Source organism: Megascapheus bottae, chromosome 1, assembly GCF_031878675.1.
Source record: "Megascapheus bottae isolate mThoBot1 chromosome 1, mThoBot2.hap1, whole genome shotgun sequence".
NCBI classification, from domain to species: Eukaryota; Metazoa; Chordata; class Mammalia; order Rodentia; family Geomyidae; genus Megascapheus; species Megascapheus bottae.
Genome location: NC_143509.1, coordinates 45,166,506 through 45,193,900, shown reverse-complemented (window position 1 = coordinate 45,193,900; position 27,395 = coordinate 45,166,506). Strand labels below are relative to the sequence as shown.

Below are 27,395 nucleotides of genomic sequence, written 5' to 3'. Positions count from 1 at the left end.
GACGCCAGTTCCTTCTAGCCAGAGCTGGTATTCTACCGCCATCTGCTGGCCACTCTCTGCCTGGCCATTTGTGCATGCTGGACTGGGCTTTCCTACCTCAGACCCCGCCTTTTCTAAGGAGAACTCTGTGAGACTCCTCCCAGGGGCTTGTGAAAGGTCTCTAATAATGGAATCCCTTCCTTGCGTTGATTGTGTGACACAAATGAGTTATTTATGGCAGTGGCAGAACAAGACCCAGTAAAGCGGAGGAAGACAGATTCAGTACACCTGCCATGACTCACTAACAAAACTCACTTCAAAACAGACCCCATCCAGACTGGGGCAATTGCTGTCATGGTCACCCTGAGTACCAGTTACTGCTGGATGGCATTGCCTGGCACATGCGCAGCAAGGGCCCTTCCTGGCCCACTCTTTTCTAGGGCATTTTAGTACCTGAATTCAGTCTCTAAATTACAAATCTTAAGTTGGTGGTTTCGGGAGGAGTTTTTGTTTGTTTGTTGTTTTACCAAGCTAAAGCGTACTTTCAAAAGCCCTTAGGAGCCACCAGCAGGGGGCCCTCTGTGACCTCACAGGCTGTTGTAGCCGGAGAGCGCTTCCATTCTGAATTCACTGCCCATGGGAAAGGTGGGAAAGCAGTGTTCTGCAAGGGTGTGGAAGAATAGGAACCATGATTTGCTTCCATATGCAACCCTGACTCAGAGCCTCAAGGGTCTTCTCAGACCAATGCTAGGATGATGTATGGGCTGCTAATGACTCTGAAATTGTATGTTCCATATATATTTAATATATCATGATTATTCATGACTACACGAATACTTGTGATTTTTAGCGGCCCCAAAAGTGACATTGTTACTACTTTCCTGGTTTGTTGTCTACACTCATAATTGAAAGAAATGCAAATTTTCAATTAGCACACATGTAATCCTTTTCTTTTCCTCTGAGCTCATGACCTTCTGAATTCTATCCACACATGGATGGTTAATGGTCCTCAGACTGAGAGCCTTGCTCAGAAGGGTTAATGCTTCCAGTGAAAGCAGCTTGTAGTCCACTTAGACTGGGCCCACAGAAGAGCCAAATGAAGTCCTGCTAATTCAGTGTTTCTCACTTAAGGGGAGGTATAGCGGATGAAGCCAGTAGACACACTGAAAGAATGGGTTACTCGTCAAAAATGCACAAATTGTGCATTCCTCTGGCTGAACAGTAGAAGACTTCTAGATAAATGCCTTCTGTTTGTGTTGGGTGTTGAGTCAGATTCTCCTCATAGGAGAAGGGCTTCCTTGGATTCGGCTTTATGGTTAAGGACACTGCGTAGTGACATAGGAACTTCTGGCTTCAGAAGGTCAAGTGACTCAGCCCCCAAACAATCAGTCCTAACTCAAGAACACAGGGAGACGCTGACTCAACACGTAGCGAGTGTCATCCACAACCTGTAACAAGGCCACTGTGACCTTTCTTCTACTTCTCAGCCTGAACTTTTTCCATGATACCCCAGACTTCCGTGTTCTCGCCTGCGGAGGAGATGGGACAGTTGGCTGGATTTTGGATTGCATTGGTAAGAATGGGCTGGGGTGGGCCTTTATTACTTATTTATACTAAATATAGTTAAAGGCAGCAGAAGGCAGTAAGAGAAATGGAACTTATCTTTATCATCTTTGTATCCATCTTTGGACTGACACTTGACTGCATATCTGCTTTGGCTAGAAAAGTAAAGAAAGATTCCTATGAACGTGGACATAATAATTTAGTGTCAGGCCTTGCCTTATGGACAAGGCTATGTTTGAGACCAGGACTCCAGGCAAAGGCTGATGGTGAATGAAGACCAGAGAGGAAAGCATAGAGGCGTAGCCCAGGGAAGTTCACCAGAACCTGAGTCTAGAGAACACATCTGGAAACAACAGCTGTCTTCAGGCAAAGGAAGTCTACTCGGAGCGATGTTATACACCGACATCAAAACAGCAGTGGGGAGCTGGGTCCAGGCTTGGAATCTTGGACACTTAAATTCTTGCCTAGCCTTCCCTGCATCCACAGGGCCTTGACACATCGTCCCCTGAACGTCAAGGAGACGGACTGTGAAATTCCAGAATGAGGGAATGTTCCAGACCTAACCCTGCACAACCCAGATAGATACTATGATGTGGAATTTAAGGGCGTCCCGGCAGCCGGCTGGTGCCCTGGTAGAGCAGACATCTCAGTCAGATCGGGCAGAGTCCAAGCCCTAGGCCTGGACTTCATCTGTCCTTCATCTCACAACACTGCCTGTTGCATCTCCACATGCCAAACCCTCCTCGAAGCACTGGAGAGGCTGCAGTGAACAAAATGGCAAAAAGTTTGACCTAATGGAGCGTAGAGGCAAGAACCAGGAAACAAAAAAAGAGGTAGAAGGGCTGGGAGTTTTGCCTAGTGGTAGAGTGCTTGCCTAGCATGCATGAAGACCTAGGTTTGATTCCTCAGTACCACTTACGTAGAAAAAAGCCAGAAGTGGTGCTGTGGCTCAAGTGGTAGAATGCTAGCCTTGGGAAAGCCCAAGGACAGTGCTCAGGCCCTAAGTTCAAGCTCCAGGACTGGCAAAAACAAAATAAAACAAAAACAAAAGCACAGAATGTCAGACAGTTAAAAATAATAATAATAGGGAAGGCTGCAAACCAAATGCAGAGGTAGGGTTGCAACCTCCAACTGAGAAGCTAGGGAGAACCTCACCAACAGGTCACATGGAAACTTAAAGTTGGGGGTGAGTCCTACTGATGCCTGAGGGAAGAGAGGTCTAGACAGAAGGAACAAGTGCAAAGGCCCTGTGGTATAAGCAGGCCAAACATTCGAAAGCAGGCCAGTGCAGCCTGAGCAGGGTACCCGCAAAGGGCATTGGGACATGAAAGGACAGGCTCAAGAGGGCACCTGGGACCTTACTACAACATGGCGTTTACAGTGCGAGAGTCCTGAGACAGGGGTGATTTTGAGCAAAGAGGAACATGACAGAGGAAGGCATGAGGGCAGAGGAGGGGATCCTTTCAGAGGCCACTGTAGTGACCCATGTGCCAGCTGCCGGATCTGGGCCACTGTAGAAATGGTTGGTGGTACCAGGTGACTGGAGCCTAAGGGTTTGTTGACAGCCCAGCTGTGGGAGATGAGAGCCAGAAGAGTCAGAGAGGAGTGAGGCTTAGACCCAGAGGAGTCCAGGCCTCGGTGACTGGGTGGAGACCTCCTGGTGGAGGGGAGAAGGTACACCTGCCACTGGCTGCTCCCCCTCGGGTGCTTTGGTTTCCATGGACACGGGCCTGCTGAACAGCCACCCCCGCTCTGCTGTCACCTAGACTGGAGTCGTGGGTGGGAGGAGGGTGGAGTCCTCTGGGACTAATCCTCAGAGGGTGGAGTGCCATCCCACAGCACGGGGTCTGCTCTCCATCAGGAAAGAAAAAGCAGGCCTGGGGGGTGGGGGGAGGCAGAGGGAGGGGGAGGCAGGGGGAGAAAGGGGAGTGCCACAACTCATCTGCACAGACACAGGTGACAGGAGCTGCTCCAAACAGAAAGAAGCTTGTGTAACGTGGAAGAAAGGATAGGGCTTTTACACACGAGGAAAGACAAGGAGAGTATCTACATCATGCATTCCTTCATTCACCCCCCCTAGATTCAAGCCCTTGTCAAGGGCCCCCGCCATCCCTGTGGTCCCCTCCACCCCTGGGGTCCCCTCTCTACCTTCACCCCGACCACCCACACCCACACCCACAGGGCTCTCTTGAATGTTGGTGGGTTTGTGATAAACATTCATAAGATGCATCCCATGACTCTGTGTGTGTGTGTGTGTGTGTGTGTGCGCACCAGTACTAGACCCTAAAATCAGGACCTCATGCTCTTCCCTAGCTTTTCCAGTCAAGCCTGGTATCCTCTCACTTGACAGGCATAAGAAAATCAGAGCCGTCCAGCAAAGAGAAGAGCATGTGCAAAGACAGGGAAGTATAAAATAGAATCACATGAGCTGGGAACGGGGAGAAAACCTGGCCTTGCTTCATTTTTCCACCTCAACCCTTCCAGTGGTTATCTCAGCGCTCAACTTGCGTGAGCTCAGCCATTTCAGGTACAGGTCAGACAACAGGAAGGTCTTGCACTCCTGCTTAGCTTTTTTTCTTCATCTTCTTCCTCAACGCTGATGCTCTACCGCTTGAGCCACAGCTCCATTTCCAGCTTTTTGCTAGTTAATTGGAAATAAGAGTCTCTCACATTTATGTGTCTGGGCTAACTTCAGACAGACCTGAGATCTCAGCCTCCTGTTCCCCCAGCATGTGACTTTAACATTTTAAATCTGAAGGGGTTTATTTGAATATTTTCAGGTGTCCAAATGTTCCACTATTCTCTAATGTCTTATGTCCACTTCTCTGTAATTAATCTATACACCTGCAGAGCGAGAAAGAGGGCGGGGGGAGGGACTTGGAGCCACAGAGATCTGGGTTTGAATCCTGATTCTGGAATTGTCTTGATGAATCATCATTTCTGTGTGTGTGTGTGTGTGTGTGTGTGTGTGTGTGTGTGTGTGTGTGTGTGTTCTGTCCTAGGGCTTGAACTCAGGGTTTGAGTTGTCCCTTAGCCTTTTTGCTGAAGATTAATGCTTCACCACTTGTGCCACAGCTCCACTGCCAACTTTTGGGTGGTTAAGTGGAGATAAATGGTCTTACAGACTTTCCTGCCCAGGGTTGGCTTCAAACTGCAGTCCTCAGAGCTCAGCCTTCTGAGCCACCAGGAATGAGCCACCAGTTCCCAGCTCTCCATTTCTTCATCTACCAGCAGAAGGATAATAATTTGCAGAGTTGTTTCAAGAGATAAATGAGCTATATGTTGGTTATCACTAAGGGTTAAAAACCATGCAAAGTCATGTTTATGAGATGTATGCTGCCACCTTGAAAAGCAGAATTAGAAGATCTGTCTAAACAGGTGCACATTTCGGAGAGACAGATTTCACTCACTGTGAAGTAGAAACTGATGAAGCTGGCACAGTCGGTAGTCGTTAATCCACTACAGATGGAATAGATTCTCTACATCTTGGGGGTATTCAAACAAACAATGAGCTGGAGAGGTTTGAGCAAAAGATCGGAGATTACAAAATAACTCAAAGATGCTGTAATCCCATGCCATATGGTTCTATGGTTGCAGATAAGGCCAACTTTGCAAAGCATCCACCAGTGGCTGTACTACCTCTTGGAACAGGAAATGACCTTGCCCGATGTCTTCGTTGGGGAGGAGGTGAGTCTGCATGTTACTGACCTTCCCTGGGGAGTGGTATTATCATTTACAGGGAGTGTGTGTGTGTGTGTGTGTGTGTGTGTGTGTGTGTGTGTAGGTCTCCCACCTATAGCACATAGTCAACTTAGGGGAAAAGACCAAGACTCATTTGTCCCCTCCCCATTGATCATTCCATAGAAGTTCACTTAGGTGGTTTTAGTAGGAAACTCTACCTCCCTTAAATCTATGATATGAATCGGGATTTGGAGGACAGACTGCAATGTCCTACTGCCAGCTACTAGGGGCATCTAGAAGATGCCAGGACCCCAGGGCCTTGAGAGCTCCTCCTGAAATTCCCCTAAAATGATCATTATCTTGTAGAGCAAGAAGCAGAAGCTAAGGAGAGCTCTGGGAATGGCGGCAGCTGGGTGGCACTGGGCATGCGTCAAAGAGCGAGGTTCTACTCAGCACAGAGGAGATAGATCCATCTGGCAAGCAGAAGAGGTGCCGGAACTCCAGATGGCTGATCAATTCATTGAGTAGTGACTCAAGATCAGCTGAGCAGTATCATTGTTAAGAGAACTGGTTCCTGCTGGAGAGCAGGAGCAAGAAGCGGCCTAGGAGCCCTCCTAATATTTGGCCTACCATGTTCTTTTCTGAACTGATAACAATTATTTCCCACACACAGTTAACCATCAGTTCTGTAGGGCCTGCTTTAGCTCCATAGGCCTGCCTGCCTTTAGACAGCACCCACTCACCTGCTGTCAGCCTTCCAATCATCCCTAGCCTCTTCCTAATTGCTCCCTGTGATCCTTCTCCATAGCTCAGGGAACCTGAGTCCAGAGACATATTACAGATTCTCTAGCCACAGATGCCTGGGCCCTTCGTGACAGCTGCATGTACATCAGCAACCACGGAGCCTTTTTGTTCTAGTGACAACCACAATGTCATCCCCCCATAGGCTATGAAGGAGGAAGTTTGACAAAAATCCTGAAGGAGATCGAGCAGAGTCCTTTGGTGATGCTGGATCGCTGGTATTTGGAAGTGATCCCCAGAGAGGAAGTGGAGAGTGGGGACCAGGTCCCATACAGCATCATGAACAACTATTTCTCCATAGGCGTGGTGAGTTGGTGAAGAGAGGCCTTTGTGTGCTCCAATCCCAGCCCTGATGGGGCTCTGAGCAACCTTGAATCTGGCGTGTGTGTGGCCGCCCTAATTATACAATTTCTTTTACCCCTTGATCATGGAGGAAATTCTTCCTGCTACAATGTTAACTAACACAAGAAAAGACTGGAACTGTTTCGGATAATATTTACCCTTGTGTAATTTAAAGCACTAAAAGAAAAACAAGACATAGGCTGGGAGTTTGACCTGGTGGTAGAGTGCTTGTCTAGCATGCATGAAGACCCAGGTTCAATTCCTCGGTACCACATGCATAGAAAAAAGCCAGGAATAATGCTGTGGCTCAAGGGGTAGAGCTCTAGCCCTGACAAAGCCCAAGGACAGTGCTCAGGACCTGAGTTCAAGCCCCAGGATTGGAAAAAAAATAATAATCAAGGGACAGAGTTCAGAAGGAACTGATTCATATGTTTTGCCATGCTTGTGATTGAAGAAGTCAATCCAGGGCCTTGCAAATACTAGGCAAGTAAAGGCTGTACCCCTGAGCTCCATCTTCAAGCCAGGGATTGGAACTTATGCTTCTCAAAGAGGACTGTGTGGTCCCACCTGGCTTTGCAGGATTAGCATTCCTGATTTCTTTCTCCCTGTTATCTCTCCTCCCCTTACCCTCTCATCACATAAAGTGCTTCATCACATAAAGTGCTTCATTCACCTCTGGGGAGCTACATTAGATGGAAGGAATGGTTTAATATGCCTAATTCATCACTCCCCAACACATCAGTACACACACAAACACATGCATGCACGTGCACACACACACGCACACGTGCACAAACACATAGAGCATAAGGACAGAGCTGTGTTCCTATGACATCCCTACCTCAGCTAGAGTAGCTCAGTTAGTTTATCTCAGAGAACTCAGCTTCTGGTCTGAAAAGGACTGAACAGATTCTGTTTTCCAGGCCAATGGAAATGGGATGAGTGAAGGAAGAATCGTGTCTATAAACCAAGCTGCATTTGAGAAAGTGGTGCCACAAAGAGCCTAGCATGCATTGAGTACCTACAGTGTGTTCTCCATTATGATAGGTTTCATATATTCTAGTCCTCACAGCAGTCCTACAGATAACATTCTCCTCATCATCCCCATTTTACAGAAGAAATCTGGAAATTCATAATTCATACAGGTAGAACAAGGATAGGAAAAACTTATCTTTTCTCCTGGGGCAGGTACTTGTTCTACTTCACAGCACAAGACCGTGCTCGTGGATCTCTGCTTCCCCAGGTGTTGACACACTTGTACCTGTGGACCATCCTCCCTGTGCCTCTTTGGAAAATGGTGCTAGTAAAGAAGGAATGAAAAGCTAGGCTCAGGGCTCGTTCCTGTAATCCTAGGTACTCAGGAGACTCTTATCTCCAATTAACCACCAGAAAGCTGGAAGTGGCCCTGTGGCGCAAGGGATAGGGCAGTACTCAAACTGAAGAGCTCAGGGACAGCACCCAGGCCCAGAGTTCAAGCCCCACAATCGACCAAAAAGAAGGAGAAGTTTATTTTTACAGGAAATTTGAAAAATTACTGTATTTCTAGGTTTTTTAAATAGTTATGACTACAATGAAGGCATTTATAACCTCTGCTTTCTGAGAGAGTGAATAGTGATTCAGATTAAGGGATTTGCCTTATTGTGTTCTTTTTCTATGGCCGAAACAGAAGAGAGGCATTCCTAGGTCCCAGTCAGATTCTGAGAGTGTGAAAGTGATAGACTTTGAACAAGTTTTGTGGTTCCTCAGCCCTGAGCTAGTTTATCACCCCAGACCTTCAGCCTCTGTGGAGGGAGGGTATATAATTCATCTTTCCTAAGACTTCCTCTGGGACTGCCTCCAGTGACCTGTGCAGACACACCCTCTCCTTGCTGTAAGACCCTCTTCTCTTTGGATACTTTACCAGCTTCGCTTTCCCTGGCAGGAGTGCTACATCTTCGGCTTCTGCCAATCAGAAGTCATTGATGGCCTGGTGTTCCAGGGACTCCTGGAACATGAGCTTTCATCATCTACTTGCCCAAACATCAAGTCTTTTTTCCTGTAGTAACCAGAGCAGATAACTCACCAGCATTTACTGTAGACCTGTGACACACCAGGCCCAGTGTCCCTGTTGATGGATATGATCAGTATGCATGTGTGTTTTGAAAGAAGGAACTAAAGCTTAGAGAACTACTGAAGGAGTCCACAGGAGGGTTAGAATCCTTAGTGTTGAGTTGATGAGCTGCCTGAGCTGTGACTTCTGCATAGTCCTCTCCATCTTCACACTGCCGAAAGCAATAGGGTGGGGAGGGCTCAAAATATAGTGTGTGATGGCTCACCAACACTCCTTATCAGAAATGGAACTTCCACCCCCTTACCACATTCTGATTCACATTCTGACTCAGGAGAACTGGGCAGAATCTGGAAATCTGCAGTGTGAGTGAGTGTGTGTGTGTGTGTGTGTGTGTGTGTGTGTGTGTGTGTGTTTGCATGCATATGTGCCAGTACAAGAATTTAAACTCAGGGCCTGCACATTGTCCCTTAGTTTTTTCTCATGTCTGGCATTCTACCACTCTTTACCATAACTCCACTTCCGACGTTTTGGTGGTGAATTAGAGATAAGAATCTCCTGTCTGAGCTGGCTTCTGTCATCCTCAGATCTCAGCCTCCTGAGATTTTGAACATGAGCCTCTAGCATCTGGTGGAATTTGACTTTTTAATGGTTTTTAAGATCATTCTGTTGCAGACAGTTCGGACTGTATCCTCTGCAGGATTGCCTACCAGACATGACTGAGACCGAGACACTCAGGAACTCTTAAACATGGCAGCTGTCCTCAGCTTTTGCCTCTTGTCTGCCTTTTCTGAAGAACCCGGGATGCTTCCATTGTTACGGTTTATTAGAGCAGAGAAGAAGAATGGTGGAAGAAAGTGGCTCTGTGGACACAGAACTCAGAAGTAAAATAAATGAAGGTGAAGGGAGCTAGGAAGGAATGAAGAAGGGGGTCTGTGAACACTCAGCCAGGGCTAGGAACTGCACAGTAGCAGAACTGGCTAGCCTGGGCAGCTATGGCAGGTCACAGCCAGAGTTTCCTTCAGAATCTTTAGCACTAATCTTCTCTGTCTTTAATACACTCAGCTTTAATATCACAAAAGTGATATTAAAAATAATTCCCCACACCTGTCTGTCTCTATGTAGTGTTCTTCATGACACTTTCAACATTTCAGTATTTGATGGAGAAACCAGGGAGGAATGGACACCTGCCCCTCAATTAGATAGCTGAATAGCAAACCCAAGAGCCAAAAATCCTGATTCCAATTCATTCTTGCAGTGGAAGAAAAGGAGAGGAAGAAGATGGTCAGCTAATAGTCCTCCAAGAAAAAAAACACATATAAACAGATTCTCCACTGTCCCCAGCGGTCAGGAATCAGTGTTCTTTATCTATCTCGGCCTGACTTAATATATTACAATCTAGTCACTTTTCAACGTATGAAGAACTTCACAATATCCTTCTCCTGCTTTTCTTTTTCAATCTACTCTTAGCTTGTACATGTTTAATATGATATTGCCGAGGAGTGAGAAACTAGGACCATTGGTGTACCCTTAGCTTTCTCTCAATAAAATGTTTGCAGGTGTTGTGTGCTTGCTCTTTAAAAGGTGGATAGAAAACCCTGAGAAAACAAGTAACCAAAATGGCAACCCAGCCAGAGTCTGGGGCTGACATTTGCAGAAGGTCTTGCTCCCTGTTTGACTTCCTCACCTTTGTAAGAGAGGAAGTAGATGTGTAAACCCACCCAGTTCTACCTCCTTACAATGATTAAATAGTCAGATTTCTTTAGCAAAGAGATCTCTGCAAAGTCTTTGCTACGTCCTGAAGCACTTGGGGTGCCTTTGTTGATGCTAAGTAGCCAACACCTGGAATTTGTACAGGTGATATGATGCCCCCAGATCGTCTGGATCAGAATTTGTCCTGACGAGTTCACTCAACCCCGTCAGTTCCAACAGAAGCCATTCAATAGATAGAGGGTTAAATAAGACAGACTGTCCTGGACTTTCCAGGGAGTGACTGACTTTAGCCTCCTCATTCCCATCCATGCGCCAGCTTCCCAGCCGTGAAGACTTAAGATACTCAGCCTTATCATTCCTTCTCGCTGAGAATATCCCCCATCAGGAGGTTTGAAACATAGGCATCCAGGACATCACTTCCTCTGACTTCTCTGGCTTCTTCCTCTCCGCTCTCTATTTTTAGGTAAGCAGCAGTGTCAGGATGGCCAGGTATCAGTGACAGGAAGTTTGGGACAACCAAATAATTCCTGGAGAATGTGTAACTCTGCACAGGCTCTGCTTTCACTGTGCCGTAATGGGACGAGTGGACAGCTAATCTCTCCATTCAATGAAATCTATTTTAGATGCCAAGGGAACCCAGGGGGTGGGGCGCCAAGGAAAGGCCATATTGTCCCATTAGCCTAGGCAGCATTTTCTATCTTACAGATTGTTGTGCAAGTTCACTAGCCTTGTTTTCCACAATGGCAAGCCTTCTCCTTATTAGGGAATAAGTCAAGGTCACTGGTCTGCGGAGCTGTGGATTCATCCGCATTGAGTTCTTCTCTGTCACCTGTGAAGGTCCTAAGACACCAAACTCCACTGAGGAGTAACTTGGGCATGAAGTCTGACCTTTTCCTCAATCATTTGTCCTCTCATCTCCTTTCTGTCTTATCAGGAGTCTCCAAAATGATTTAGCCCTTATCCAAGATGGCAGTCAAGAGCTACGTGTGGCGGTTGTGCGTTTGAAATAGACTTTCTCAATTAGGTGTGTGCATGCTATAGGTATAATACACATCCAATTTCAAAAACAATATACAGCGTGGAGGGAAAAAAGCCTAAATAATTTTTATATTGGTTGCACATTGAGATGATAATATTTGGAACATATTGTGTTAATTAAAAGATTTGATTAATAGGCAGGCAGTGGTGGCTCACACTATAATCAATCCTAGCTACGCAGCTAGCTGAGATCCAAAGAGCCCAGCCCAGCCCAGCCCAGGCAGAAAAGTCCATGAGACTCTTTATCTCCAATTAACCACCCACTTAGTGGCTCAAAGTGGTAGACCGCTAGTCTTGAACAAGAAAGCTCTGGGTTAGGGCCCAGGCAAGCCTCATGACCAATGACCAAAAAAAAATTTTTTTAATTGGATCTGTTTGTTTTGTTTTGTTTTTACTTTTTTATGTGGCTACTAAAAACTTTTAAGTTATAGATGTGGCATGTACCATAGCTCTATTGGACAGCACGACAGCACAGCCTAGAAATTCTAATGTCTCTAAGTCCAAATGACAGCTGCTGGCTTGTATTTGAAAGGGACCCAAAATCTTTCATCCAACAATGTGCTTACAGTTTTGGTTCGGAGCCACCATCATGGCTTCCCCAGTGTCTGCACCTTGCATTCCTTCAGGAGTGTCATTTTGCTGTACTCATTACTAAGAAAAGAACCTGAACTACTCCAAATTCAAAATGGACTCACTACTGATTACACACAAATTTGTACACAGAGACTCTGAAGAGAAAGAAGAATCTTGGTTCTTTTCAATTCCCAGGAAGACAAACATGGTCAGAATCTTCAGCGTTGCTGCCTTTCCAGTGAGAGCTTAGCTCTCTCTTGCTATTTTGTGTATTTGCCAAGGGATCACATTTCACATTGTGAATCAGGAACTACATGCTAAACGAATAGAAAAAGAAGACTTGGGAGACCAGGTGAAGGGAAAAAAAAAAAAAAGACAAGGACAATCAGAATCTACAGAGAGAGCTATGTCTGCCATAACCCAGAGAACAGAAACCAGGAACCACCGCAGCCGTACTGTGTGCTGGAGGTGGGACAGTGGTAAAATATAAGTCATGCCAAGCAATAGGTGATTGCTTTCTTCTTCTTCTTCTTCTTCTTCTTCTTCTTCTTCTTCTTCTTCTTCTTCTTCCTCCTCCTCCTCCTCCTCCTCCTCTTCCTCTTCTTCTTCCTCTTCCTCCTCTTCCTCTTCTCTTCTTTTTTTTTTTTTTTTGGTGAGTCATATAGCTTGAACTTGGCCTGGGCACTGTCCCTGAGCTCTTCAGCTCAAGGCTACCATCCTACCACTCCACCCCCAAGCCAAGCCCCACTTCCCATTTTCTAGAGGTTAATTGGAGATAAGAGTCTCAGGTCCTTTTGTTCCCTGGCTAGCTTTTGAATCTTGATCCTCAGTTCTCAGCCTCCTGAGTAGCTAGGATTACAGGTGTGAGCTACCGTGCCTGGCTTTCTTTTTTCTTTCTGATAGAAGAAACTTAGTGGATGCAATGTTTTCTTCAATCATAGAGAAGCTCTTGAAGAATATCACAGGAATCTTATTGAGCCTGTTCACTTCGACTTAGCTAAAAAAGAGAGGGAGCAGGAAGTGCTGCCGCTGTCTGGAGAAGGTGCAGGCCCTGTAAGTGCAGGGGTGGAATGAGAGGAAACACTCCCCTGAGTGGACAAGGAAACTTCTTCCACACCTTCAGCTCTCCCTATGTCTTTAAATAAATAAATAAATAAATAGTAACTGATATGTAGCTGTTAAACTCCCAAGACATGAGTTTACCCAATGGTATTTGCCAACCACAAGATAAGCCTACTTTCTTGACTGGCTCTCCCAAATTTCAAATGGTAGCTGCTGCCCATGGTTATTTCTGCCAAGGGCAACTCCACCACACAAGTGCCTGCTTCTTCCCCTCACTACATCTCTACCACACCTAATGCATGCTTTTTTCCCTCACTACATCTCCGTGTGTGTGCATGTGTGTATGTGCGGGAGGTGTCCGTAGTGGGGCTTGAACTCAAGGCCTCATGCTCCCTTTTGAGCACATACCACTGCTTCTGTCTTTTTACTGGTTAATTTGAGAAAAGTTTCAAAGACTTTTTCTTTACTGGCTAGCTTTGAATCTGCCATGAGCAGATTTTTTTTTCAATCAGCACTCAGAAATAATCTCTTGAAAAGTTTTCCTTTAAAGAAGTAGACTATATATTAGTTGCTGTATGAAATTTGGGGCATTGTCCACATATAGCAGAAAATGGGGTGTTTTTTATTTTTTTGTTGTTGTTGTTGTCCCTTAATCAAATCTAAATCAACTCCATTGTTTCTAACTTATCTCCATCTCCAGCCAATTAGGCTGCTTCTTTCTGACACCCAGCACCTGTGTCCAGTGGGTTGGCATGAAGTCTATGTGACAAGGGAGTGGTCCAAATTCTTCTGTTGAAAAAATGATAACATTAGAAAGAGTAGACCAGGTTTGAAGAGGAAGATTGGTTTCCATTTTTGGTTTGAAGCTTCGAGTTGATTCTGGAGCTAGAGAGTTCAGGCTGAAAGATGGAAAGCTGGGAAATATGGTATCATGAAAGTCTCCCGTCCTCACAATAAAACCTGAGGAGCAAAAGGCCAATGATACAGCCAAGGAAGTGTCGATAAGAGGACAGCAAAGCGTCCATAGCTGTGGTGTGAGACTATTTACCTTGGAAGCAGGCTAGAATGGAAAGGTCAAGAAGCAGAAACTGGACATGTAATATGTTTTTAAATAATCTACTAGGGATGTTATCCAATGTCACTAGTTATTTCTACTGATAAGGATGGCATCTGCCATCATCAGCTTTCTAACTTGTGGTAAGATTAGATATCGTCATTGAGGAAAGCCAGGTGAAAGGAATATAGGAACTCTACTACTTCTGCAACTTCTTGGAAGTCAAAATATTCTGATATAAAAAATATTTTAATAAACATAACACAGTAAAATATATCCACACACAAGCTACTGCTGTTTACTTGCTCGGTTCCTATTCCCCTCCAAGGACAGGGGCTCCCATCCCTTCCCCGCTCACCCCCCAACTATCTGCTTCCCTCTGAGTCTGGGAAGTGGTAATGGCAGCCATGGCTCTGTAGACAACCAGAGCAGACTCTGTGAGTACCCATGGCACCCGTTTCTTGCCTTAGAGGTGATGTAGAGCTCAGAGCTGACACAGAGCCTCCTCTGTGACCTGGAGACTCAAATTGGAGGATTTGTGTATATTGTCCCTCCCCTCTGTGCTGCCTGGCCACCACCACTAATCAGGCCCTCTGCTGTCTTCTCTCTTGCTTTCAGGATGCTTCCATTGCACACAGATTCCACATGATGAGAGAGAAACACCCTGAAAAATTCAACAGCAGGTAAGAGGGCTGCATGCCTACTGTTTGCAGCCCAGCTGGGAGCAGCCAGCCAGACCTCACCTGCTCCCACAGAATGTTCTTGGCCCAGGCCACCCTGGGACTTTGCTTTCCTGCCACATTGCCGGAAGGAGGGTTTCCATTTCAAAAAAAAAAAAATCAGAAACCTGCCATACCCTGGCTGCCTGTCCCCTGCCAGAGGATCCGTTTAAGGGGAGGGATTTGGAAGTGAGAGAGGGCAGTGAGTCTGCCTGTGGGTGGCAAGAGCCTGCTGTTAGCTCAGTGGAACCCCCTTCTGGGGTTCAGCTGCTTTCCTCAATGCTTCACCCCCAGCCCCATCCAGGCCTTTCTTCTGGAGATGGACAGGGAGGGTGGAAAGGAGTCAGCATCTCTTGACTGGGGTCAGGAGGACTGGAGGGCATTGCCAGCAGAGGGCAGCATCAGGGAGGCCTTGGCCCAGGCAGTAGACCTGAGACCACCCAAGCCCTGCCTCAGCTGGGCAGTCAGTCTATCCAAATATGAAAGGAAAGAGAAAACCAGGTGATTTGCAAAAGAAATGAAGCCCTTCTTGAATACCAGGGGGAATCTACCAGAACTGAATTGTGACTGACAGATCTACAAGACTGATCAGTTTTCCCCTCTCCCTCCTTCCTCCTTTCTCTTTCTTAACCTTGGCTAATTATGCTTCTTTCTCTTTGCTCTTTGTTGTACTATTATTTCTGTATGAGCACCAGATCCCACTCCCAACCTCTGGCAGGTGAGGATGAATGTGGGTAATAGTTTGGGTTTGATATTTGAACTGGAAGATATTTTACTTGATTTAGCCCACAGAGGCAGAGTTGAGAGCGTTGTCTGATGACATCCATGTAGGACAGACTTCCCAGAGACTTTCTTCCTCTGCTCTGACCATAAATTGGGAGGTTAGCCAAGAAGAAGAAAGTTTTGTTAAAGATCAGGAGCTGAACAACCTTAAAAAGAGTAATAGAGAATGATAGAAGCTGAGACAGCTTCATTCGGGTGTGCATTCTGTCACATCACATTTCTTCTTGCTTTCACACAAACAGATCTCACACACTACACAGCATTCCTGTGTGCATCTCCAGCCTCGAATGACTTTAGCCCTGATTGCAATGCCATTCATGCTTCATTCAGTCCTTTCATTTTCTTAAAAGTCTCCTTTGCCACCCATTCTAGACTTCCAAGGTTTCCATTTACACACATGCATGTGTGTCTGTGAAGATGGGCCTGTGCTTATAAAATTTGTGCCTACTATTTATACAGTCACTCAGCAATGGCTTTTGAAAGCATACTACACAGTAGGCACTATTCTTTAGGGGGTTGAGATAGACCAGGGTAGGGCACTCAAGCCCACTAATGGAAATGGCTAAGAAAGCAGATGTGTGGAACAGCCTGTGTAAAATGATGTGGAGAGAAGTGACTAGAAGTGATATCCAGCTAATCATGTATAACTTGTCATGAAGGAATATCTGATGACAAATGTGCTCCATCCCAGACAGAAAACAAGGTTGGCATAAAGAGAAAGACAACTCAGTGAGAGGAACTAAATGTACAGAAGTGAGAGTCTAATACTGTCTCCTAGTCTCTTGGCATGGGAAAGAGCCCAAATCTTTGTACTTTGTAGAGAATAAGGAAGCAGGGGGAAGAAAAAAGTTCTCCATATTTACCAAATCAATAGAAAGATCAACGTATGAATGACTAGAACAGTTATCAATTATCCATATGATTAAGTACAGTTGGAAAGATGCATCTTTCTTTTTAAAAAAGATACCATTTATTTCAATGCAAAGGATGAATGGCTTCACTGAAGTCTGTATAATTCCCAAGTGCATTTGTAAATCAGATGTGTGCACCACTCTTTGCCTGGTTTTCAGGTCACCTAGAATGTCAGGCACCTAAACCTGAATTTAAATCCATGTGCTTGTCTGAGAAGTGAAGACAGAAGAATCCTTCCCACAAGTACCAAACCTTCCTTCCAATAACTTTCCATCCATGCCACTTCTATCCTGCCTGCTTGCCTGTGTCCAAAATACCCAGGGGTGCTCAATTTGTCCACTGAGAGGCAGGCAAGCAGCCATTTTTCCAGACTTCCTTATTTAGCATTGGAGATGGTTTTAAATAGGCAGGTGGCTGTTGCCATGGTTACCCCATTACACCAACAGCTAAACTTAGGAAGGGCACAAGGGATAGGAAGAAAGCTTGATACCCAGGATTTGGAAATGTAAACGATATTATCAAACAAGGCTTCATTTTACTCAGCTGAATTTAGGTTCCCCACAGAGGAGTAACTGCTTGGCTGGAAGTTTTTAGCCTTACCACTTGGGACAACACGAAGGGATAACCTTGAGGTTAAATATAGGGAGTTGTAATTGTTCTGTTTGTTTTGTTTTCAGCAAGAGAGTACAGTGAGTCAAGGTTGGAACTTAGGAATCTTACACTGCCAGGTCCATTTTCTGGGCTCCTCTAGTAAGAATTCTTAACACAAGGTCCAAGCACCTCAGGGGTTCTGAGAATACCTTAAAACCAGACCTAAGGCATTGAATGTATTTATAACTATCAGAAGTGTGTAACAGGCTTCCAAAAACTCCACAGGGTTTAAAGTCACAGTGCTGAGCCTCTTAAGGTCCTAGCCAGCATCAAATTGTGACTTTGGAGCTGAGATGTAGCTCAATGGCAAAGCGCCTTCCTAGCAAGTACAACATCCTGGGTTCAGTCCCCAGATCAAAACACACACACACACACACACACACACACACACACACACACACACACACACACACACCATTGGGGCTTAAGCACATTCCTCCCCAGGTTGCTGCCTGGAGAAGTGCTTAGTTACACAATTAGACACAGATAATTTTCTGATGGAATAGCTTTGTGAATAGGGTAAGAACCAGACCCAAGAAAGTAGCTACATGAGCTGTGAGGCTGGAGTTATTTTGGGACCCTTCTTCTGCCTACACATTGATAGACTCATTATTACTTCCTGGATAGTCTGATTACTAATTCTTGGATTAATAATATTGTGAAAGTCATCTCCTTGTCAATATAGTACACAGAAGAGAGAGTCTCAACTGAGATGCTAAGATAATCTTGTGTTCTAAAGAAGTGTAAACAGACATGGTTCCTGCCTTCGAGAAATTCATAGTCTAGCAAAGAAGTAAAAATAATCCTTAAATTTTTTTTGACAAAATATCTTAGTATGCGAGGAAGTTACATTTAGGAATTCATTGAGTATGTAGGAAGTTGTGCCGTGTTATATGAACATTTGGGAAGGTGCTGGCACTTGCACTTGGGGCCTTGTGCTTGCTAGACAGACGCTCTGCTGTTGAGACATGCCTCCAGCCCCTTTTTACCCTGGTTATTTTAAGATAGGGTCTTGCTTCCTTTCTGAGTACTTGTCTAGACTGGTATCTGCCTACAATGGCCTTCCTATCGGGAAGACAGGCATGTCACACAATGATGGGCTCATACCACAACTCCCAACCACTAGTTGAGATGGGAATCTCGAAAGTTTGCTGGCCTTGGAGCTGAGAGTGTGGCCTAGTGGTAGAGTGCTTACCTAGCATGCACAGAGCCCTGGGTTAGATTCTTCAGTACCACATACACAAAAAAAGCTGCAAGTGGTTCTGTGGCTCAAGTGGTAGAGCCTTAACCTTAAGAAAGTTTAAGGACAGTGCCCAAGCCCTGAGTTCCAGCCCCAGAACTGGCAAAAATAATAATAATAATAATAATAATAAATGCAAAGCCAGACCCAAAGGAACATAGGCTCACTGGTTTCCCTCCTCTGTAATAATTAGTACACATCTAGGACTCTCCTAGCAAAGGATTACAATAGTTCAAAACCTAGGTACATAAGGTCATATAGGATGAGACTAAATGAAAGGATCTCTAGGATATGGAAACAAGAGCTTTATCTTGTGTGATTGTTGTTCTTAATATACTATGATATTTCTCTTCTCTTTTCTTGCCCTTTGGTTAATCTCATATTGTTATTGTATCTGACTTTGTTACCTGGTATATTGTGTATATGTTTACTTGTTTATTTGAAATAGGAAAGGGAAGAGGGGAAAATAAGATGATTGGGAGGGAGTGGGGAGAGGGAAATGAGGACAAAAACATGAGAAGGAATATCAATGTGTGAGAGGTAATGCACCTACTACCGGGTGAATGTAACTGTAACCCCTCTATACATTACCCCGACAATGAAAACTTTTTAAAAATAAATGCAAAGTTTTGCTAGCCTTAAACTGAAATCCTCCCATTTTTCAGTCTCTTAAGTAGCTAGTATTAGAGCATCAATGTCCAAAACATCATAAATGAATTGCTTCTGAATATAAAAACCCAAACTAAGAGTTCCCAGCTAAGAACTATTATCCATTTTTGAGCTCCTACTAAATGTCAGATTGCAAACAAGGTTATTTTAATCCATTAAGTTATTTAAATCACAATACCAACTTACAAAGTAAATATTGGTATTCCTGTGTTACAGATAAGGGAACCATGGCTGGGAAAAAAATAAGTCACCTCAGTGAGGTCAGAGACTATCTTTTAAGCAGGGAGGCTGATTTGGGCTCTGGCCTGCCTCAACCATGTTCAGGCTCTATTTGCTACATCTGCTCTCTCTCCCAGGTTTCCCTTCGTTAGATTCTAGAAGGGACAGGCCCTCCAACAGGTACTTTATATATGATCCACTCAATGTTGATTATAACATGCAAGAGTAAGTGCTGCTGTCCTCACTTTAGAGATGGGGGATCTGAAGCGAAGGAGAAGGAAGCTAATGTGAATGGTCTCTGTGGGAAAATACTTATTGAGTTCAAAAGAAATGGATCATAAGTCACACAACTCATGTGTATCTCATAAGTCTTCTCCCTGTCAGTCAATGTCCATTACAAGAAGCAAGGGTTAGGAGTGTGGTTCAAGTGGTAGAGAACTTGCTGAGGCCCTGAGTTCAATTCCCGGGATCAACCAAACAAAACAAAACAAATGGGAAGAAGGGAAGAAAGAGAGAAAGAAAGAAAGGAAGAATGAAAGAAAGAAAGAAAGAAAGAAAGAAAGAAAGAAAGAAAGAAAGAAAGAAAGAAAGAAAGAAAGGAAGAAAGGAAGAAAGAAAGAAAGGGGCCGGGAGTTTGGCCTAGTGGTAGAGTGCTTGCCCAGCATGCATGAAGACCTGGGTTCGATTCCTTGGTACCCCACATACATAGCAAAAAGCCGGAAGTGGTGCTGAGGCTCAAGTGGTAGAGTGCTAGCCTTGAGAAAGTCCAAGGACAGTGCTCAAGCCCTGAGCTCAAGCCCAGGACTGGCAAAAAAAAAAAGAAAGAAAGAAAGAAAGAAAGAAAGAAAGAAAGAAAGAAAGAAAGAAAGAAAGAAAGAAAGAAAGAAAGAAAGCAAGCAAGAAAGAAAGAAAGAAAGAGAAAGAGAGAAAGAAAAAGAAAGGAAGAAGGAAAGAAAGAAAGAAGTGGTGGTGGGGGTGAAGGAAGAGAAAGAGGAAACAGAAGCAGCAGCAAGACTGGTTATATGATTTGTGTGACCCAGAGAAAAAGTTAAATGTACAACCCCTTGTTCCAAAACTATTAAAAATTTCAGATCGGTGGCAAAGCATTAAACTAAGTCCAGAGCTCTTATGGGGTCCAGAGTGACCATATAGATGTAACTTGTTAACTGACAACAAAGAGGAGTAATTTATTTTTTTGGTGCCATTCCTGAGGCTTGAACTTAGAACTTGGGTGCTGTTCCTCAAGGATAGCACTGTACCACTTGAGCCACAGCATCACTTTTAGCTGGTTTGTTGGAGATAAGAATCTCATGGCCTTCCTTCCCTGAGGTTGTCTTTAAACCATGTGCCTTAGATCTCAGCCTCTGAGTAACTAGGATTATAGTGCTCAGCTCAGAGAGGATTGTTTTTGTTTGGTTGGTTTTTGCCAGTCCTGAGGCTTGAACTCAGGGCATGGGCACTGTCCTTGGGCTTTCTCAAGGCTGGTGCTCAACCACTTGAGCCACAGCACCACATTCAGCTTTTTCTGTGTGTGTGGTACTAAGGAATCAAACCCAGAGCTAGCACTCTAGCATGCTCCCAGCCCCTGATTATACTAACAGAAGAGATAAGGCTGTACCAGTCTCCCAGATTTTCAAGGGCCAGCCCTTTGAGACATTCCAGATTGTCTCTGAAGGGTTTGGTGTACATGGGATCTATCCCTAAAAGTTGTGGAATCTAAGGTCACTGCAGAGCTAGGAAGAGAAGTAGAGCTGTGGAGGTTTGTATTGTTCATCAGAAACTCAGAGCACTTGGGGAATGTGTCATTCCAAACTTGCTGAGTATCATTCACTTGAGCATGGTCCTCAGCGCTTGAGAATGAAGCAAGTCATTTCCTGTCAACCCTTCAAAGACACCGAAACTGTGCTTCATTCCTGCCAAAAACTGGCCACTTTTCCCCAGAGCCCTTGGGTAAATGTGCAGGTTCTGGGATGTTCATTTGCTGGGAGCCAAGCCTATGAAGTAGTTGATGAGGGGTTCACCAGAAACTCTAATGTAGCTTGAGTTCTTAGGAGACTGGAAATCTATCTTGCAAAGAACTAATTACTTAGTAGATATTTATAGCAGAAGGCATCAGGGTATAGCCCAAGCTGGCATCAAAGTTTGGCTCTGTCACTTCACTTGCTGTGTGACCTTGGACAAGTAGAGTTAATCTTTTTAATCCTTTGCTTCCTCCTTTGAAATTTTTTCAAGGTTGCTATTCACAAGTAGTAAAGTACAACGCCAAGACCATGGCATCAAGTAGGTTATCAACAGACATTTGTTGCTAAATAGCATTGAATCATAAGCATGAGGGAAACATTGCTTTGATCACCAATGAAGCCTTGAAAATCAGGCTTTTTCAACGGCATAGCAAATGGGATTCCATTCTTACAAGATCTTGGCTCTATCATTTGGGCCCTTAGATGCAAAGTTGGAGGATAATCAAAACCTGGAAGATACCAGCCGATTCATCAAAGCTGACCAAGTCTTTCTTGAAGAACAGGGAAACATCACCAGTTAGCCAGGGTTGAATTGGGCCGGAGTTTCTAGGACTAGAACTGTGGAGGAAATTCCTTCTTCTGGCTCCCTGAGACAGGGGTTTGGACATGGACCAGAGAGCTGAAGTCCAAAAGCTAAATGCCTTTTGGAGGCTGGGCATCTCAGCTCCCAGCTGAAATGGCAGAGGGTAGGACAGAAACGGGTTTTTGTGAGTACTTACTGCTTGCTAGCTGGGACCACGGTGTTGACAACTGGTGAGTAGGCAGGTGGTCTGGACAGTGGAAGTGTGACTTCACGGATGCCCCACCATCTACCTCTCCTCACCCCTACCCACAACCTTGGCTAAACACAGGAGATTTGGGGTGAGGGGCACAACAGAAACTAGCAAACTGCAGACACACTGCGCCGAACATGAAAGGGCCTGTTGTCTTCAATGCCAAAATGGTGTGTACTGCAGCCTCAGCTTGCAGTGTGTCACCATTTACATAAGATACCGTTATCAGAAAATGAAGCCATTGGAAGTCATTCTTTCCAGGAGCCCTGGGAAGTAGCCCACTATTGCAGCCCAGATGTTTGACTTTCCCAAAGCACAAAGGCTCAATAGCAGTAACCATGGCAAGAGGAAAAGTTTTCATAGTTGGTTGTATTCATTCTGTGCCCTAAGTTGGGCTTTGCTTCTCCTCTTTCAATACTCAGCACCACCCCCCAATACTATATTAGTCACCCATCTATGCAAATGGAAATATATATATATATATGCCAAATAAGCCAAACTATTTTTTTCTTAAATGTTTGGAAAAGCCCTAAATGAAGTTGATTGTGGCATTTTCTGTTTTCATTCTTATCCTAAGGAAATTTCTAAAGGAAATGTAAACCTTATGCTTCGCATTCAAGTCAGTTCTGACAGAGCAACTTAAATGTTTAAGCTTAAAAACAAATTGTCAGGGCCACGAACTTGGCCTAGTGGTAGCGTGCTTGCCTGGCATGTACAAAGACCCGGGTTTGATTCCTCAGTACCACATACGTAGAAAAAAGCTGGAAGTGGTGCTGTGGCTCAAGTGGTAGAGCTCTAGCCTTGAGAAAGCCCAAGGACAGTGCTCAGACCCTGAGTTCAAGGCCCAGGACTGGCAAAAAAGGAAAAAAAAATTCAGTCAGGCTTTGGTGGCTCATGTTTGTAATCACAGCTGCTCAGGAAACAGATCTAAGGTCATAGTTGGCCAGAAGACAAAGGTCTATGAGGTTCTCATCTCCATTTAATCACCAAAAAGCTAAAATATGGAGCTTGGCTCATGCAGTAAAGTGCCAGCCTTGAACAATAATAACAACAACAACAACAAAAATCTAAGGGATAGTGCCCAGGCCCTGAGTTCAAGCCCCAGAACCAACACACACACACACACACACACACACACACACACACACACACACACACACACACAATTTGTTCCCACTCTTACATTCTCTTTGAGAGAGTCAGAGAGTGAAATGAATGAAACATAGGCTCATATGTTTTACACCCAGTGCTCATCATTATGCAACTGCAGAAGTTCAAGGTTGAGTTTTTTTGTTGGTTCCCCTCCCCCCTTTGGCTGAATTATTTGTTTACAGTCAATTTTTTTCTGATTATTTGCAGAAACCAGAGAGCAGCCACAGGATCTTTTCAAGCTATGATGATCAAAGATTTTGGGAGGCTGCTGTTACTATTTGTGTGCAGTTCTCTCTGCCCTAACATTCATAATCGTTTAAATAATCTGATGAAATCACATTGACTTCTGGCATGGCCTTCAGTTTCCTCCTGGCTTGCAAGTCTGTGTAACCTCAGTCAGTTCAATCTCTCTGAATAATACTTAGGAGCAACCCAGGGACCTCAGGAAGCCCCACAGAGATGTTAGATGCCAGTTGGGCCAGAATCGTTTTTTTATAGTTCTTTTTTTGTTTCTTTGTTCTTAATGTGTCAGTGCTAGGGCTTGAACTCGGGACCTGGACACAGTCCCTTGACTTTTTCATGCAGGGTTGGAGCTCTACCACTTGTACCACAGTTCTGCTTTGGCTTTTGCTGGTTATTTGGACATAATAGTCTCACAAACTGCAATCCTCAGATGAGATCTCAGTCCCCTGAGTAGCTGGGATTACAGGCATGAGCTACTAGCGCCCTCTCACAATAGGTCTTTACTGTAGCTTAACAGTACTTTTCGTCTAGTTCCTTTCAGCTAGAAATAGAGTTAGTATCCCTGTCAACAAACTGTGGAATGAGTTTCTGATAATATCAGAAGGAACTGAAAAGCAAGCTGTTTTCAATATATTCACCAAACAATCCAAAAGTTATCTGCATTTGATTGATTTGTTTCTAGAAGCATTTCCATCAAAGAGCTCAAGATGTAGTATGTAATCAAGTTTGGAAGGTTAAGGTTAGATGATAACCTCATGGAAAAAAAAGCAAAGTACACAAATTCAAAGTAAGGCGAGAATTGTCTGGGTCTTTAGTGGGGGTTGACAGTCTGGATACTCTCCAGAAAGGAAAGGTCAAGAAACTACTAGAACTTTCAACCGTGTCCTAACAGGAAAGGCTGAAGCTGACATTCTTTTACCCAAAGCCGAGAAGGCATAGGAAGCAGTGAGTACTGGACAGGCGCGGTGGATCACGCCTGGTATCCTAGCTGCTGAGGAGGCTGAGATCTGAGGATTGGGGTTCAAAGTCAACCCAGGGAACTAAAGGCTAGGAGATTCTTCTCTCCAGTTCATCACTAGAAAACGGGAAGTGGCTGTGGCTTAAGGGGTGGAGCATTAGCCTTGAGCTGAAGAGGTCAGAGACAGCGCCCAGGCCCCGAGTTCAAGCCCTATGACTGCCCAAAAAAAAAAAAAAAAAAAAAAAAAGGAAGTAGTGAGTAGTGATTATTGGCCTCAAATTAGGGGTATGGGGGAAGAGTTCTTTTTCCCTGTGTTGGGTTTGAATTCAGGGCCTTGTATTTGCTCAGCTGATATTTACATCTTGAGTCATACCTTCAGTTTGGCATTTTGCTGGTCAATTACAGGTGGAATCTCTCAGACTTTTCTATCTGGCTGGCTGGCTTTGAACTATGATCCTCAGATCTCGGCCTCCTGAGTAGCTAGAGAAAGTTATGAACTACAGGTTCTTGTCTCTGACTCCCATTTTTAAACTCTGGGCCTAAGCACTGTCCCTGAGTAATTCACCTCAAGACTAGTGCTCTACCACTTGAAGCCACAGCACCACTTCTGGTTTTCTGGTGGTTAACTGAAAACAAGACTTTAGTGCTTAGGCTGGCTTTGAACCACAATCCTTAGATCTCAGCCTCCTGAGTAGTTAGGATTAAAGGCATAAGCCACCAGAAAAATGGGCTTGGCCAGTCTTTTTTTTTTTTTTTTTTTTTTTGTCCATCCTGAGGCTTGAACTCTGGGCTTGGGCACTGGCCCTGAGCTCTTCACCTCAAGGCTACAGCCCCACCCCTTGAGCCACAGTGCCACTTCCAGTTTTCTAGTAGTTAACAGGAGATAAGAGTCTCATGGTCTTTAGTGCCTGGGTTGGCTTTGAACCACGATCCTCAGATCTCAGCTTCCTGAGTAGCTAGGATTATAGGCACGAGCCACCGCACCCAGCTTTGACCAGTCTTTTTCTAATTACATTTCTCTGGTGATCTTTCTTTCCCCTTTCTTTTCCCCTTTCATTACTAAGTACTCTGTGATTACACTGGTCCCACGCAGATAACCCATCTTAAATTAGCGGACTAGCAATTTAAATCTCATCTCCACCCCTGATTCCTCTTTGCCATATAATCTGATATATTCAGTTTCCAAGCATTAGCACGTGGACATCTTCAGGATATTATTCAGCCTCCTGAAAGTCTGTTACCTCATGAGTTTCCTTTGAAGATCCTACAAAACTATGCATTTAAAGTGCTTATTAGAATCTGGCACATCAATGGTAGCTATTATTATTGTTGTTAATATTCTTTTATTACAAAGACATCTTACAGCAGATAATAGTCATATTAGATGACTCAGGAGCTTTTAAAACTCTTAAGATTTGGTGATTCCTTCTCTCTCTTTTTTTTTCAGGCCCTGAGCTTGAACTCAGGGTCTTGGCACTGTCCCTGAGTTTCTTTTGCTTAAGGGTAGCACTCTCCCACTTGAGCCACAGTGCCACTTCTGTTTTTTTCTGGCTATATAGTACTGAGGACTCAAACTCAAGGCTTTATGCACACTAGGCAAGCATAATACCACCAAGCCACATTGCCAGCCCAAGATTTGGTGATTCTTTAAGATAGACAAGATAAAATCTACTAGTGGTAGAGTAAGTAATGCTTTCTTCTTCCATTTCTCTGTGTATGTGTGTGTATGTATGTGTGTGTACTGGAGTTTGAACTCAGTACTTTGCACTCTCACTTGACTTTTTTACTGAAAGCTGGCACTCTACTACTTGAGGCACACCTCCACTTTCAGTTTTTTTGCTGGTTCATTGGGATAAAAGTCTCAGAGAGTTTCCTTCTGAGGGTTGGCTTCAAGTCACAGTCCTCAGATATCAGTCTCTTGAGATTACAGGTGAGAGTCACCAGTGCCCAGCATTCTTTTCTTTACCTTGATAAAAAAAAAGTTTTTAATAAAATATCAATGTATTTTATTAAATACTTTAATAATACATGAAACAGCAATATTACTTAGTACACTATAGTGTCATATAAATAGTGTGGAAATGTATATATACTGCATCTTAATTTATTTTTTCTTGTTACAAGTCATTCAGGCTTATTTAAGAAAAAAAAAAGTCAGACTGAGAGAGTGATAAAGGGTTTGCCTAGCAAGAGTGACATCCTGAGTTCAAACCTTACTACCGCAAAAAAAAAAAAAAGTAAAGAAATAAAGTATATGGCACCCTGATCACCATAAAACAAAATGCTGCCAGCATCATAATGTTATTTCCTTTCAGCACTTTCACTGTACCACTTTAGAAAGCCTATGCTGTATATACTGGTTAAAATCTTATTATATAATTACAGTAGCATTAAACATTATTACCAAAGCCTTTATAGCTTATGAAAGAAAAATGCTAGAAAGCAGCTGCAAATTCCACTGTAGCGGGAGTTTGATTAGTTTCTTTTCCAATTAAAAAAAAAATCCCAACATCTGGGCACTAGCAGCTCTTGCTTATAAGTAATCCTAACTATTCAGAAGGCTGGGATCTGAGGATCAAGGTTTGAAATCAGCCTAGGCAAGAAAGTCCATAAGACTCATCTCCAATTAAGCACCCAAAATAAAAGGCTTGAATTTTCCATCCCCTTTTCTGAGTGTTCAAACCCCAAGACCAACACACGAAACAAAACAAAACAAAAAATCACAATGACTTTTGTTTAGTCAGTATGGGAATTTCAAAGACATTACTCAACTCCCTTTGCAATTGAAATAGTTTATAGGATGTGTTTTACACCTCTGCTTTGGCAAAGAATAAATGAGATCTCCTCATCTCAATTCCTGAGCCTGTACATGATTTTGCTGTATCTCAGCAGGACCCATTTTCCATTCTACTTAACATCGGAGACAGGAAGTGCTGCTTTCTGAACTCAGTGGTGTAAGTGACAAGGAGAGTGGTTGTTTGGAAAGGCAATATTCCCAAAGCCCTGCTCCAACCATTCAGAAGCAGTACACATTGTCTATTAACAACTTTCCCTTTCTTACATACACCCATTGATACAACTGTCCAGGTATAAGGTAAATATTGTTGATTCATTTTACAGATGAGAAAACTAAGAAAGCTACATCTTGCACACTAGTTCACAGGGGAACTGCTGTCCAAACGTAGACCTGTGTGACTCCATA

At 44.1% G+C, this 27,395-nt stretch overlaps 1 protein-coding gene across 1 annotated transcript in view; it reads left to right on the top strand.

The window, feature by feature from the left end:
- Positions 1-27,395, top strand: part of Dgkg (diacylglycerol kinase gamma) — a 208,140-nt gene that overhangs the window by 106,196 nt on the left and 74,549 nt on the right. Inside the window, exons 17-20 of the mRNA XM_090343423.1 lie at positions 1,467-1,552; positions 5,140-5,229; positions 6,170-6,330; positions 14,472-14,536. Coding sequence (XP_090199549.1) covers positions 1,467-1,552; positions 5,140-5,229; positions 6,170-6,330; positions 14,472-14,536 — 402 coding nt within the window. The remainder of the gene's footprint in view (positions 1-1,466; positions 1,553-5,139; positions 5,230-6,169; positions 6,331-14,471; positions 14,537-27,395) is intronic.